Below are 15,744 nucleotides of genomic sequence, written 5' to 3' on the forward strand. Positions count from 1 at the left end.
GAAGAAAACTGCCCGGGCATGTTTCCCCTGATGCTGTGCAAAGCATGATGGGATTTCTGATGATGTTGTTCTCGTTCTGCTGTTTTGGTGCAATTTTTTTTTATTTTATTTTGAATTTGAGATTTGAAGTTTAGTGTGCGCAGCTGGGAGGGTTGATCAGGACACAGGACAGTTGGAACTGTGTCTCATGCTCCCTGTCACCTCCTTTCAATCAAAAAGATGGCTGCCCCCATGCAATCACAAACAATTGCCTGTTCTTTTAAAACAGGGTGGGTAAGAGATTATATTACTTATCTATTTTTTACAATTAAAGTGGATCCGAGATGAACTTTTATTCATTGCATAATTCGGTTCCTTTCATATAGTTTATAGGGCATTCAAGCCAAATACTTTTTTTTTCTTTTCTTTTTTTTTTTAATACTCTAATTCCCTATAAACTAAACAAGCCTTGCCCATAGCTTCTCCAAAATGCCAAGACACTCAGACCCATGTAGCAAGGACTTATGGGAGCTTAGTCTGGGCAGAAGGAGGAGGTTACTAGCCAGAGATTTCAGAGGCAGAGAGGATGGGGGAGTGAATTTTTCACAGGCTTAGGGGTGGAGATGCTGTTGCAGATTACCTGTGTAATGATGAGAAACAGAACATGGCAGCTCTCCTTGTATCACTGGAAGAAATCATCATGTACTGTTGAAGCGGCTTGCAGCTAGATATGCCGTGTAAACTACCTAAACTTTAGATAAGATATATAGACAAGTTACTTTTTATAGTTAATCTTTAATCTGGATCCGATTTAAGGATGCTGCAGCTTTAACAGCTCGTTGCAGGGCCATACAACTTAGCACACAAATGCCATACACCCCCCCCCCCCCCCCCCCCCTTTCTTGCCACCAACAAAGCTTTCTGTTGGTGGCATCTGATTGCTGCTGCAACATTTTTTTTTATTAATTTATACATTTTTTTTATTTTTATCTTTCGTCCTGAGGTAATATGAGCCTACAAGAGGGATCTATTGTGTGCCTCTCACAGAGCTGTCCCCCGTACAGCACTGCAGTAGATCGCAGCCCTGTACAAGTGATTACGGGCTGTTTTTTTTTCTGTTTTGTGTTTTGTTTTGTTTTTTGTGTTTTTTCAACTTGCCGGTCGCGGCTAGCAGATTTTTTACGGAGCTCCGCTTCGTAATTGAGAGGGATCCCCGGGTAATCTCCACCCACCGCTCTTGACGCCGATTGGCGTTAGGCAGTCCTGTGGCTGCCACCTTCCTGACGCCTAATGGCGCTTAAAGGAAAAAAAGGGTTATTATTTCTGCATTCAGAGGTTTTGTTTCACTTTCTGTTGTGGGAGTTACCGGTATGTGATAGTGGGGACACAAATAGTGAGTATATAACTTCGGCACTAGTTGGTACCTACACCAAAACACCTGTCAAAATGTAGGCTTACCATGGTAAGTAACGACCTACATTATAAGGTCACTCTTAAGCATGATTGCAGGACTTCTTTAGGGTTGCCCCCACTCTCTGGAACTCACTCCCACCAGCCATCGGACTCGCTCCCACCTTTAATTAGACCCCTTAAGACTCACCTTTTTATGCTCGCCTACCCCCCTGCAACCGTACCATTATATGTTTTGCTGGGCAACCTCTAAAACGACGCACATATTATTTCTAGCTGGGCCCTCCTCTGTAGTGTTTCTAGCTTGATTATGCAATCTTACTGTGTGTCACCCCTCTTGAGCAGTTTCTATTTTGACCAAAGGCACTGAGCTACTGTTGTCAGAAATTTGCAACTTTCTTGTTTTTTGTGAGCTCTCTGTATGTCAACTGATTTTGATTTTTCTATTGTGCAGCGCCACGTAATATGTTAGTCCTTTATAAATACAATAAATATTTGATGTTTTTTTCAAAAGACTTCTCTGCATACATTTGAAGTGAACAACCTTCAGTGCTCTATACATAATTTCTCTGTTGGTAAATGGCGTCCATTTTGTCTATGTACAGGACGTTGAGATCATCTTCAGTAATATTCTGGACATCCATGAGATTACGGTGAAACTTTTGGGTTTAATTGAGGACACGGTGGAGATGACGGATGAGAGTAGTCCACATCCTCTTGTCGGAAGCTGCTTTGAAGACCTGGCTGAGGTAATAGGTGCTCCATGTACATACGCAGGATTTCCCCGTATTACTGTTCCCCTGTAGCTTGGTTTATCTGGAGTCAGATATGGCCTTGTGTGTGCCTAATTTGGTGTCAAAAATAAACCAAATATTTTTTTTGTTTTGCCTTTAGGAGCAAGCCTTTGACCCGTATGAAACGTTATCCCAGGACATTCTGGCCATTCAGTTTCAAGAACAATTTAATAACCTCATGGCTAAATCTACTGTTGCACTGCATTTTCAGGTAAGCAGTGCAAAGAGTTAGTCTGCTGATATTAAAGTTTTATTAGTTTTTAGTTTGATGAACCTGAGACACTGAGTTAAAATCGCAAATGCAGAACATTGCATGTGGCAAAAAGTTATAAAGTTGGTAAATTCAGCAAACGCTGAATCTCTGGTATCCCCCTTTTCAACACCTCAGAAATGGTCAGTAATGTGGCTTCCAGTTGCATTCAAATGCATTTGAAGCAGGTTTTTTGAGGCCCTGTAGCCTTACTATGTGTCATGTCAATTTTGGGTGTAGCTACTGCCGCAGTCTGATATTCATCCATGGAATGGATTCTTCCCCACTGCCGGTGCAGAGCACTTGTCCACTCCCAGCAGGTCCCCCAGAGCAGCTGACAGGCAATGGATACACCCTCTGTCAGCTGCCCATGTACCCTCTGTCAGCTGCCCATGTAAAAGAAGTCTAATAACCTCTACTCGACTAGGTGTGAGTTGCATAGATTTTCAAAAAGAAGTGGCTCACATGTTGGGATTCTAGAGCATCTCAAAGCGTTTCCAAAGGATTACTCTCAACTTGTGTCATGCTAAAGGTGGCCACACACGGTACAATAAAATGATCCCATTTTACGGCAATTCGATAAATATGATCGGATCTCCTGAAAAAAATTAAAAGCTTTTCTTTTTCTTTTATTCGACTGAAAAATCCAAATCCAGAATGCTGGAAATTTTTCTTCAATTTTTCTAAAGACTATGGTGTGTGTTAGATTGTCAATTTATTAATATAAACACCCTAGCAATTTTCTCAGTTTCCAATCATTTTTATCATAATTTGGGAACATATGTGTGTGGTACATTGGTCATATTTTTGAAATGTTACAGTCAGAAAAATTTATTGCAATTCTTAAATTGAACAGATATTTAAAAAATTGTATGGTGTGTGGCCACCTTAACACTGATTGTGCCCAGAAACAGTTTGGTTCCATTTTCAATTTACTGTCCATGATGTTTGTTGGCGCCGGTTCAAATGTGTGCATTACAAGGGTTTGTGTTTTTCTGATGTACTGCATGTGTTATGACTTAGGCCTCTTTCACAGTGGGACGTTGCGTTTGATGCGACGTTAACCACTTGAGGACCCACCCTTTACCCCCCCTTAAGGACCAGCGCTGTTTTAGGTGATCTGTGCTGGGTGGGCTGTGCAGCCCCCAGCACAGATCAAAGGGCACTCAGAGCGATCAGATCGCCCCCCCCTTTTTTCCCCACTAGGGGGATGATGTGCAGGGGGGGGTCTGATCGCTCCTCCTGGCTGGCATTTTGCGGGGGGGGGCACCTCAAAGCCCCCCTCCGCGGCGAAATCCTCCCCCTCCCTCTCCTACCTGCTCCCCCGGGAGATCTGGGCTGCACAGGACGCTATCCGTCCTGTGCAGCCAGTGACAGGACGTCCCCTGTCACATGGAGGCGATCCCCGGCCGCTGATTGGCCGGGGATCGCCGATCTGCCTTACGGCGCTGCTGCGCAGCAGCGGCGTACAAATGTAAACAAAGCGGATTATTTCCGCTTGTGTTTACATCTAGCCTGCGAGCCGCCATCGGCGGCCCGCAGGCTATTCACGGAGCCCCCCGCCGTGAATTGACAGGAAGCAGCCGCTCGTACGAGCGGCTGCTTCCTGATTAATTAGGCTGCAGCTGGCGACGCAGTACTGCGTCGCTGGTCCTGCAGCTGCCACTTTGCCGACGCACGTTATGAGTGTGCGGTCGGCAAGTGGTTAAGGTCGCATAACGTGCCCCTAATGCAACGCATTGAAAGACTATAACTTGGACGTTATTTAGCCCTGCGTTTAGTGCACAATTTTCGTCGCACAGTGATGGAACGAAAACGGCGCATGCGTTACATTAAAAAAAAACGTACTGAACTTGTGCAACACACATAACGCAGCTAAACGCACAGCATGGAGCACCTTCTAAATATTGCTACACGTTACACACAACGCAACGTGTGCACTGTGAATGTCGCACAGACTTTGTATTGCTGTGCATTAGTCTGCGTTATAAAATTTTCTAACGTGCGACTTTAACGTCGCACTGTGAAAGAGGCCTTATTACAAATATGTTTTTGAAAAAAAACAAATTATTATGTAGCAAGTTGTGGAGGTTGGAAAACACTGGTACTACCCAGCCGTTGGCACCCTCTATCGCAGTGATGGCTAACCTTGGCACTCCAGCTGTGACAAAACTGCAAATCCCATCATGCCTCTGACTCCCTGAGTTATGCTTAGAGCTGTCAGAGTATTGCAATGCCTCATGGGACTTGCAGTTCCACCGCAGCTGGAGTGTCAAGGTTAGCCATCACTGCTCTATCGTAATGGCCTCATCTAAGGTCAGTAAAGCGTGCTCTGGACAAACAGACTGAAGTATTTGACATGCAAAGAAAAGGAGAGCGTTTGTCATTGCTTAGGCCTGTTATTTGAGTAATATCAGGAAATACACTGTGTGTAAATACAGAGGAATACCTGTTTAATGAGGGGGCAGTAGATGCAGGGCACTGGCTTATGCCTGATGGCCGTTTCGCCTCACAGGAGCTTCTTCCAAGGCAAAAGTATCAGTGGCAGTACTTGTGCCTCAGAAGAAGCTCTTTCAGAATGAAACGGCAACAGGTATTCCTCTGTATATACACACATAGGGCTTGATTCACAAAATGGTGCTAACTGTGAGCACGGGCGTGCTAAACAGTTAGCATGCGAAGTGATGCTCACTGACTTTTTGCGCGCACAAGGCCCCGCGATCGCGTGCTAACAGCACCGTTTTGTGAATCAAGCCCATAATGTACATGTTTCAAAAAACACAGCGTGAACATAGTGTAGCTGACTGCAAAGCATGCAGTAGCGAGTTAAAGGAGAACCTGGAGAGAGGGTGATATGGAGGCTGCCATATTTATTTCCATTTAAGCAATACAAGTTCCCTGGCTATCCTGCTGATCCTCTGCCTCTAATACTTTCAGCCATGGACCCTGAACAAGCATGCAGCATATCGGGTGTTTCTGACATTGTCAGATCTGACAACATTAGCTGCATGCTGGTTTCTGGTGTCATTCAGACACTACTGCAGCCAAATAGACTAGCAGGGCTGCCAGGCAACTGGTATTGTTTAAAAGGTAATAAGGTAATTGTTTAAAAGGCCTGTGTTGAGGCCGCCAATACACCTGTATGTGTCTGCTGTGGGGAGGAAATAAAGTGGTAAATGCTTTGCAAACTTATCTGATGCCCAGACTCTCTATGTCATGGATTAACAATGTTTACATTGCAGGGAACACATGGTATGAATGTAAAGGGCTGCATTTTTCACTGCTTCCTGTGTTCTCTCCACAGTCGATATCAGATGGCTTTAAAGAAGCAGTGAGATACGTCCTCCCGCGTCTCATGCTGGTTCCTGTTTACCACTGTTTGCACTATTTTGAATTATTGGAGGTAAGATCCAGGAAAACAGAGAAGTGGAGTCTACCGAACCAACTTTAAAGTGGATCCGAGATAAACTTTTACTCATTGCGTAATTGTGTTCCTTTCATATAGTTTATAGGGCATTCCTCAAGCCAAATACTTTTTTGTTTTGTTTTTGTTTTAATACTCTAATTCCCTATAAACTAATCAAGCCTCGCCCACAGCTTCTCCAGAGAGACTTGGCACTCTCAACCTTAATAGCAAGGGCTTATGGGAGCTCAGTCTGGGCAGGAGGAGAAGAAGGAGGTTACTAGCCAGAGATTTCAGAGGCAGAGGGGAGGAGGGAGTAGGAGAGGGGAATTAAGTTTTCACAAGCTGAGGGCTGGAGATGCAGATTAGCTTGCCTGTGTGTAATGTGACAAACAGAACATGGCCACTCTCATTGTATCACAGAAATAAATAAATCATAAACTGTTGAAGCTGTTTGCAGCTAGATTTGCTGAGTAAACTATCTAAACTTTAGATAAGATATATAGACAAGTTACTTGTTCTAGTTAGTTTCTCATCTCGGATACGATTTAACAAGTCTGAAGCGGGTGAAATGGGTAAAATCATAGCTTTCATGGTTCATTAGAACTGTCTTCTCCACTGCTCCGTGAGCTGCGTTGTCTATATTTAGAAATAGATGAAACCCCAAGTGTTTTGAGTGGCTTCAGCATCTGGTGGCGGCTATGAGGTTTTTTTGTTTGATATTTGAGGGGTTGAATATTGCCTATGGGGCATGTTCTCTGTGGTTGGGACACCAGGTATCACCTATGCAATTTTTTCAGAGAACAAAGTTTGGGTTCCTGTGTGACCCTAAAGCTTTAGCAACCCCTCCTCTAATCCTAACCTCTCTCATATCACATTTCTAAAACAAGACAAAATTGCGTACACCATCTTTACCACAGGCTCCCTTTCCCTATGCCTAACCCTAAACGACTCCCCTAAAACAAATGCTGAACCATACCTCCTACAATTCTTAACCTCTCTTTCTGTTCCCATAACTGATTAATCCAGGGCAACGCTATACTTCCCTAAGGGCCGGTTCACACTTGCAGCAGATCAAAGCAGATCCAGTTAAAATTGATGTTTTTTTTTTTTAAAAACGGATCCGTTGTGTGCTTTTCTAGCATACATTTCCAGTACATTTAAATGTATGTTAAAAATGTGCCCTTCATAAAGGTGTCCTGTCTTCTTATGAAATCAATGACTCCAACTCCGGGTGCCCAAAATTGCTCCAACTCCGACTCCGCATCCCTGGTTTCTATGGTTGTGCAAAGCAAAAGTTTGCATTCTTAAAACAGAATGTATTTGTGATAATTCAGGTTGGATTGAGCATATAATGGCCTTAATTCACTAAGATCATGCTGTAGATAATAAGGCAAGAGAAAACGTACCACCACACAGTAAGAGAGTTATCTTATCTCTTCATTCCTTAACCTTCCTTGCGGTAAGCCCGAGCTCAGCTCGGGCTATGCCGCGCAGGAGGATTTCTCAGGCCCTGCTGGGCCGATTTGCAAAACATTTTTTATTACACGCAGCTAGCCATGGCGACGGGGGAAACCCTAATGGAAATCTCGCTCAGAACGGGATTTCCTGACGGGCCTGATCGCCGAAGGCGATCGGAGGGGGTAAGGAGATGCCGCAGCTCAGCGGCTGTTATGTAGCTAGCGCCAGGCTAGCTTCATGATTAAAAAAAAAAAAAAAATAGTGCTGTGGTTTTAATTGACCGCCAGGAGGGTTAAGTTACCTCCTCTGTACTTAAATAACTTCCTCTGTAGTTAATTTACCTCCTCTGCAGTTATTTTCACACGCAGTTAATAAACAGCCTGTCTTTAACTCTGGAGTTATTTTAAGGATTGAAGAGTTAACTTAAAGACAGAAGTTAACTTTAGGTTTGCCTGAGGTAAAATGTTTCCTGAATACGACATGCCTCATCACCATGGTGATAACTCTAGAAAATGTTATTAGCCTCCTTAGCGGTATGGACGAGTTATTACGTCTATTACTGCCGGAGGGCGCCGCTCAGGCCCCGCTGGGCCGATTTTCATAATTTTTTTTGTTTTTAAAACACGCAGCAAGCACTTTGCTTGCTGTGTGTTGTAGACGATCGCCGCCGATGCACCACTATCCGCCGCGTAAGGGCCCCCCCCCCCCCCCCGAGACCCCTGCGCAGCCTGGCCAATCAGTGGCAGGCAGCACTGAGGGGTGGATCGGGACTCCATGACGACGATCGTGATGACGTCATCACAATTGTCGTCATGGTGACTGGGGAAGCCCTAAAGGAAATCCCGTTTTTAGAACGGGATTTCCTTATGGCTAACAGCACTGGCGGCGATCGGAGGGGTGGGAGGGATGCGGAAGGGAGGGGGGCATCATGTAGCTAGCGCTAGGCCTCCCTAGCAATCTTAACCTCCCTGGCGGTTTATTTATTTTGCCAGGGAGGCTGCAATGTGTTTTTTTTTTTTAATAAAAAAAAAAATATTTCATGCAGCCAACTGAAAGTTGGCTGCATGAAAGCCCACTAGAGGGCGCTCCTGATCCGTACTTTCGATCGCCTCCGGCAATCGAAAGTAACAAGATAGGCCGCAATGAGCTGATGATGAGTTGATGTCCTGACGTCAGAGCCGCCCGATCCAGCCCCTAGCGCCGGCCGGAACTGTTTGTTCCGGCTGCGCTGGGCTCGGGCGGCTGGGGGGACCCTCTTTCGCCGCTGCACGCGGCAGGATCGCCGCGGAGCGGCGGCGATCGGGCAGCACACGCGGCTGGCAAAGTGACAGCTGCGTGTGCTGCTTTTTTCAGAACTGAAATCGGCCCAGCAGGGCCTGAGCGGCGACCTCCGGCGGCATACCCCGAGCTCAGCTCGGGATTACCGCCAAGGAGGTTAATAGAATGCCAGGGAGGTTAAAGACAGGAGATAAGCTTAGTGAATTGAGGCCAATGTCTCCCACGATTTATCACTGCTGGACACCTTTAAGGGGGGCAGATTTTTTTTATTGCAAATACCCTTTGCAGTGTTCTCCCCAGAAATTTTTTCCAGCCGGGTGGCATGAAAAAGTAGCCGGGTGGTGAAGAAAGGTCATGCTGGGTGGAAAGGCAGGGTCACATCGAAGCGGCAAATTTATTTTGGGTCCCAACATAGTCACCTATGTTGAAAGCTGCGATTAGCAGCTACAGCTGGAAATTTGTACACTTCGTAGCAATTTAAGACTAAAACGGAGTACCCACGAAAAGATAGATCACGGAATTCCATTATGAACAATTGTTCCATGATCTATCTTTGAACATTGGAAGCGGAGTTATGTGACCAACAGGACGTAGGCAATCGTTCAAATGAAACCATGTTTTGCTAAAGTCCATTGACTTTAGTAGAAATTATTGTTTCGTTTGAACGATCATTTCCATTGTGATCCATCAGAACGGTCCTTTAAAAAAAAAAAAAGTGAGCACCACGGTTCGTAAGCCATCTGCAACTTGTATAACGAATCTCCATTAAATGATCATTACGTAATGTCATGCTGTTTAATTTTTATGTGGATATGGACCTTTTGGACTGAGATCATAACCAATGCCTGCTGTACCAGATGATTGTTATTAAGATGCAGGGGTGTGTGTGTGTGTGTATCAGCTTTGCAGACAGCTTGGCTGGGGAAAGCACAATGAGCTGTGTAGCAGTGTAAATAGATTTTCACAGGTCAGCAGCAGCTGTATCCCCCAGCTCACTCCCCTCCCCGCCCCCCCCCTTCCCCCCCCCGCCATGATTTCTCACCTCGCTGTTTCATTTCTGGACAGACACGTGGGAAGGAAGTTAAGTTTACAGCGTGAGGGGACAGAGTCCTTCACCCGTTGTCTGTCTAGCATTCTCCGATGTTTACTTTGAAAACAAGAGGCCAGCATGCCAGTGGATGACTGATAAGATCACTCTAAGGAGCCCCTCGGGAAAGCATCCTTGTTTTCTCCCCTCTCCCACCGCTTTTACCCAGGAAAACACACAGACCCAGCGCGGCTTGAAGCATCGATAGCAGCCAGTAGCACATTAGCTGACCCACGCGACAGGGCACGCCCCCCACTGGTGAAGCTCTAATGTGACTGGCCAACAGGCAGGGTAGTGAGAGGCAGAGTCTCCTGAGCTGCATGACAACGTCAATACAGTACTTCCCCTGTCCCTCCCTCCTTACCACCCACAGACAGGAATTGAGGCGTAGAGCGGGTATAGCGTCCATGAGCGACAGCGGGCTGCCTGCAGAAGCAGTTCCGCTGCGGATGGGGGCTGATTGGCAGCCGGGCGGTGAGGAATTTCAGGTGGGCGGAGCGCCCCGCTAATAGACTCTAGGGAGAACACTGACCCTTTGTTTTAAGAAGGCAAACTTTTTTGTTTTGCTTAACATTTTAGTAAGAGGGCTTTTTGATAATTTGTAGCCCTCTACACACTCCAATGTTTGCTATGGATGTGTTCACATATAAATCTGTACATTTCCGCCCCAGTCCTGTCAGTTTTGTATGTGTTTCTGTGGCTGTGTTCACACATAAAAGGTGTACCTGTCCAATCAGATAAAAGCAATAAAGAACTGATGCAAAGGCGGACTCTACCAGAAATGTACAGATTTATGTGTGTACCAAGCCTAAACCTTTTAATACTTACCTATTGTTGATCAACTTTGTGTTGCCACAGCTAACATAGCCAATATTTGTGCTGATAGGACTGACCCCAAATTCATCTGCTTTGAAAACGAGGAGAATCGATCATTTAATTTGATCATTTTATCGGATGACAATCTGCTTGATCGATGGAAATTGGCCGATATCTGGTCGCATCAAGTGTATTTACATATTAACTGAAGCCATAGTATTTTCCTGCATGTAGCTGCTCTTGTAGATTTCAACTGATTCTAATTTTAAAACAAAGTTCTACAGTTTAACGATTTGAAATGTTCTTATTGTTCAGCTGTTACAAGAACGCAGTGAGGACCAGGAGGACAGAGAATGTTTAAAACAAGCTATCACCGCTCTTCTTAACCTGCGATGTAGCATGGAGCGCATTTACAACAAGCACTCTCCGCGACGCCGGCCGGGGTAAGGAAAGGCTTTCATATTCTATCTGTATGTTCCTGGATCTGTAATGGTTGCAATAGATGAAACTAAAAACTTTCAAAGCAGTGTCTGTCATTATAGGTGTTGTGATTTTGTCATTGGTGTTACTTGTGGAAGTGGCTGTCATGTCCTGGTAAGCATGGCAGTGTTGAAGGATCACTTTTATGGACAGTTGTAAGATTTAAACACATACATAAAATATTTACATTATTACCTGAGTAAAATGCATTGTAAATACATTATTCCTAAGTTGCTGTCTATTTTAGTAAGTAGTAAATATCTGACATGTTAACGATCTCCTATAAGTGACAGCGACATAGGAAAACAAAAAATGATATTGCATTTTATTCTGGATTTAACATACATTTTATATGGATGAATTTACATATTTTTTTATGCGATAGTGGCCCTTTAAGTTATTGTGATCTCATTATAGTTACGATAATAGCTTCATGGTATCCTACTTTGGACCGTGAAGTCATGGTAGGTCAAGTATTGTCATCACATGTTTTGCGATGTCATCCTATGTATTGTGAGATGTCATTGCAATATTATTGTCTATACTGTTAAATCTCAGTTGGTATTGTGAAATGGTACTCTGGGTATTGTGATAAGTTGGCTTGGTTTTGTCATGTCGTAGTTGTTAAATAAAAAAGAAACGGCCAGCTGCTTACTAATATTTATAAACGACCACTGCCTTACTAATAATTTCCCACTGAGAATGATTGGAGACTCTTGGAGATGTCATAGAGCACAGCTGTCAAACTATCCAGAGGAGCACACTGGTGATGGAGTTTCTGATGGAAACATTGTCCATTTGAGTCGGGGGTGCAGCAACAAAAACCAAGGGGATTCCCGAGTGAAATCAGCATGGGACCCCTCCTAGTATCTAAACTCCCTTGTGAGGCTGGTAAAACACACACACACACACACACACACACACACACACACACACACACACACACACACACACACACACACACACACACACACACACACACACACACACACACACACACACACACACACACACACACACACACACACACACACACACACACACACACACACACACACACACACACACACACACACACACACACACACACACACACACACACACACACACACACACACACACAGGTCTCAGCATGGAGAATGTGGCTGTCAGGAAGATGAGGAGTGCAGAAGCAGCACTGAAGCAGAAAAGCATTAAATTGCTCCACTGTGCTACTCTGCACAAGGGGGAGGAGCAGGCCCCCTGCGGTCACTATAGTTACCCCACTTAGTTTGAGACAATATATGTTCATAAACCAATCTAAAACTTAGACTATGTTTTAGTTTATAGCCTTGTAAGTGACTGGGTTTTACACCCCTGTCATAGAGAATCAGGTCTCAAGTGTTGCAATATTCTGGTAATTGTGATTTAATGGAATTATGATAGTCCACATTTTAATTTAATGTAGAGAATGTGACATCATAATAATTATTGGAATAACATAGTACGCATTGTGAAAATGGGCCAGTCAAATGCAGCATTTCTATCATCTCCTTGACCATCTTTAATTACACGACAAGTACACTTTGAAACTTTAAGCTCTAAACCGATTTGTATTTTTAGGGAGCACACTTGGCGTCTGTACAACCGGCAGACACGCAGCAAACATTTGGCCATCAAGAAGATGAATGAAATCCAGAAGAACATTGATGGCTGGGAAGGTAAAGATATCGGCCAGTGCTGTAACGAGTTCATCATGGAAGGTTCTTTGACCAGAGTCGGGGCCAAACATGAACGACACATCTTCCTGTTTGATGGCCTGATGATCAGCTGCAAGATGAACCATGGCCAGTCCCGTATCCCTGGCTACAGCTCAGCTGAATACCGCTTGAAGGAGAAATTCATCATGAGGAAGGTGCAGGTCGCCGACCGGGAAGACACGCCGGAGTACAAGCATGCTTTCGAGCTGGTCTCCAAAGATGAGAACTCTATTATTTTTGCTGCCAAGACAGCCGAGGAGAAAAACAATTGGATGGCGGCTCTGATCTCGCTGCAGTACCGCAGCACATTGGACCGTATGTTGGACTCTGTGCTGATTCGGGAGGAGAATGAGCAGCCATTGCGTCTGCCTAGTCCAGATGTCTACTGCTTTGTGGAGGAGGACTCGGAGGAGAACATAGTTTTCGAAGACAATGTGCAGAGCAGAGGTGGAATCCCCATTATAAAGGGAGGGACTGTGGTTAAACTTATCGAAAGGCTGACCTATCACATGTATGCAGGTGGGTTACTGCTGTGTATGATCATTAAGGTTTTCCACCTTTAAAACCATAAGGATGTTACGCTTTACAAAACAGAGCAGAGGTCCATAGAGACCTACCAGGTTTTATATTTTAGATATCAGTCAACAAGTGTTTACCTATAGCCATAAAGAAAATGAATGGGAATTAGGATGATACCATGCAAAGGGCACCTGAGACGGGCAATTTAAAAAAAAATTATACATACCTGGCTGGGGCTTCCTCCAATCCCCTCCAGGCTTATCGCTCCCTTGCCTTCCTCTTGCGCCACCTGGATCTTTCGCAGTTCAGCCCCAAAAGTCCTTCAGTCAGAGCCATTTGTACTGCAGTATGCTCCCAGGGACGGGGACTGGTGCAAGGCCTGGTTGCACATGTACAGTACGCTCCAGACCGGAGGACCTTGGCCGAAATGCTGAGGATCCAGGCAGCGAAAGAAGGGGCTGGAGGAAGCCTCAGGCACGTATAATCCCCCCCCCAACTCAATTTTCCTTTAATATCAAGTAGTGTGGGTAACTTGATAGTTTGAAATTAATTCTGAAACGTTTTTTGTTGCCAGCAGTTTAAACATTAATGGCAGTGTGTTGAATTATTTTAATAGGTAAGAAAATTTACACTGACAGCTTTACACTGTATCAAAGTGTCATATCTTCAGTGTTGTCCCATGAATAGATGCAAAATATTTACAAAAATGTAAGGTGTACTCACTTTTGTTTGATACTGTACTGATGTGCCTTGTCCGTTCCTCTCCTCATCCCTCTGGTCTCAGTCATCATTCCTTGAAAGATGTGACTTTTGGCTAAAGTCAAATTTTCAGGCAGAAAGATGCAGGCGTGCTGCAGTGTTTCTTCCTATCAACCTCCCATTCCCTCCACTTCTTCATCCCTAAGGAGATGTAATGGTACGCTGCCAACTTTTATTCAACTTAAAGGAGTATTGTAGGGGGAAAAAGAGTTGAACTTACCTGGGGCTTCTAACGGTCCCCCGCAGACGTCCTGAGCCCCTGCAGCCACTCACCGATGCTCTGGCCCCGCCTCCGGTTCACTTCCGGAATTTGCGACTTCAGAGTCTGAAAACCGCTGTGTCTGCGCAGCCGTGCCCTCGCTCCCTCTGACGTCACCAGGAGTGTATTGCGCAGGCCCAGTACGGTCTGCGCCTGCACAGCACGATCCCGGTGTGGTCAGCGGGAGCGAGGACACGGCCGCACAGGTGCAGTGGCTTTCCGACTTTAAAGTCGCAAATTCCGGAAGTGAACTAGAGTCTGGGACCGGAGCATCGGTGAGTGGCTGCACAGGACGTTCAACTCGTTTTACCCCCACCCCCCCTACAGTAGTCCTATAGGGCTCGTTCAGACTTTGTGCGCTGGCGTGCGCATTTTGGCAGCGCTCATAGTGTGCGACACGCAAGAACGGTAGAAGGGCATAGACAGCTCTTCTACCATTCCCGTTGTATCGCGCTGCTGCTGCATTTTCGGGAATCGCAGCGCAGATCCCATTCACCGTAATGAATGGGATCTCTAGCGCAGCGCAGATAGCGTGCGATCGGACGCGTTGCATTCCGATCGCACAGCCATCTGCGCTAAATGATGTGAATGAGGCCTTAAGGTTCAGTTTAACACCATTGCTGATTATCTCTTGCTGTGTGTTTTCTCTCCATAGATCCTAACTTTGTTCGCACTTTTCTGACAACATATCGCTCTTTCTGTAAGCCACAGGAGCTACTGAACCTTCTTATTGAAAGGCAAGTACATGCTTCTACTGAGGATTGGCATTTTTGTCCTGTGTTTCTATATAGCACTTTGGAAGGAATCTCTTACCTAATGCATACTTTAGATAATTGTGCATCTTAAAGCAATAGACCTGATTACCAGTGTAATTCCACAGTTGCATCTTTACTATTATTTTATTTCTATTATGTGATCTGATCTTCATCTAAGTCACAACAATAGACAATCACAGTCTGCTTAACCTAATACTACACAAATAATTAAATGTTTCCATGTTTTTATTGAACACACTGTGTAAGCATTCACAGTGCAGGTGGAAAAAGTATGAGAACCCTTGGATTTAACAACTGGTTGAACCTCCTTTGGCAGCAATAACTACAACCAATCGTTTCCTGTAGTTGCAGATCAGACGTGCACAACAGTCAGGAGTGATTCCTGACCATTCCTCTTTACAGAACTGATTCAGTTCAGCAATATTCTTGGGATGTCTGGTGTAAACCGCTTTCTTGAAGCCATGCCAAAGCATTCCAAAGGGTTCACACTTTTTCTTGCTAATGTATATAGCACCAACATCTTCCGTAGCACTATACATACTACTAAACAAATAGTGGGAAGCATAGGTATGAGAAGATCAAAACTGTACAATTAGGACTTCCAGCAATACAAATCCATACATAGCTGATGTGTAGTATAACCTCCTTAGCGGTATGGACGAGCTCACCCCCCCCCAGACCCCGTGTGCAGCCTGGCCAATCAGTGCCAGGCAGCGCTGAGGGGTGGATCGGGA

At 44.9% G+C, this 15,744-nt stretch overlaps 1 protein-coding gene across 2 annotated transcripts in view; it reads left to right on the plus strand.

Moving 5' to 3' along the window:
- Positions 1–15,744, plus strand: part of LOC137533041 (son of sevenless homolog 2-like) — a 119,333-nt gene that overhangs the window by 73,264 nt on the left and 30,325 nt on the right. For both annotated transcript variants that reach the window (XM_068254179.1, XM_068254180.1), the window contains exons 6-11: positions 1,995–2,138; positions 2,284–2,394; positions 5,738–5,836; positions 10,794–10,921; positions 12,561–13,216; positions 14,890–14,971. In XM_068254179.1, the coding sequence (XP_068110280.1) occupies positions 1,995–2,138; positions 2,284–2,394; positions 5,738–5,836; positions 10,794–10,921; positions 12,561–13,216; positions 14,890–14,971 (1,220 nt within the window). The remainder of the gene's footprint in view (positions 1–1,994; positions 2,139–2,283; positions 2,395–5,737; positions 5,837–10,793; positions 10,922–12,560; positions 13,217–14,889; positions 14,972–15,744) is intronic.

Source organism: Hyperolius riggenbachi, chromosome 9 (assembly GCF_040937935.1).
Source record: "Hyperolius riggenbachi isolate aHypRig1 chromosome 9, aHypRig1.pri, whole genome shotgun sequence".
In the NCBI taxonomy this organism is placed as follows: domain Eukaryota; kingdom Metazoa; phylum Chordata; class Amphibia; order Anura; family Hyperoliidae; genus Hyperolius; species Hyperolius riggenbachi.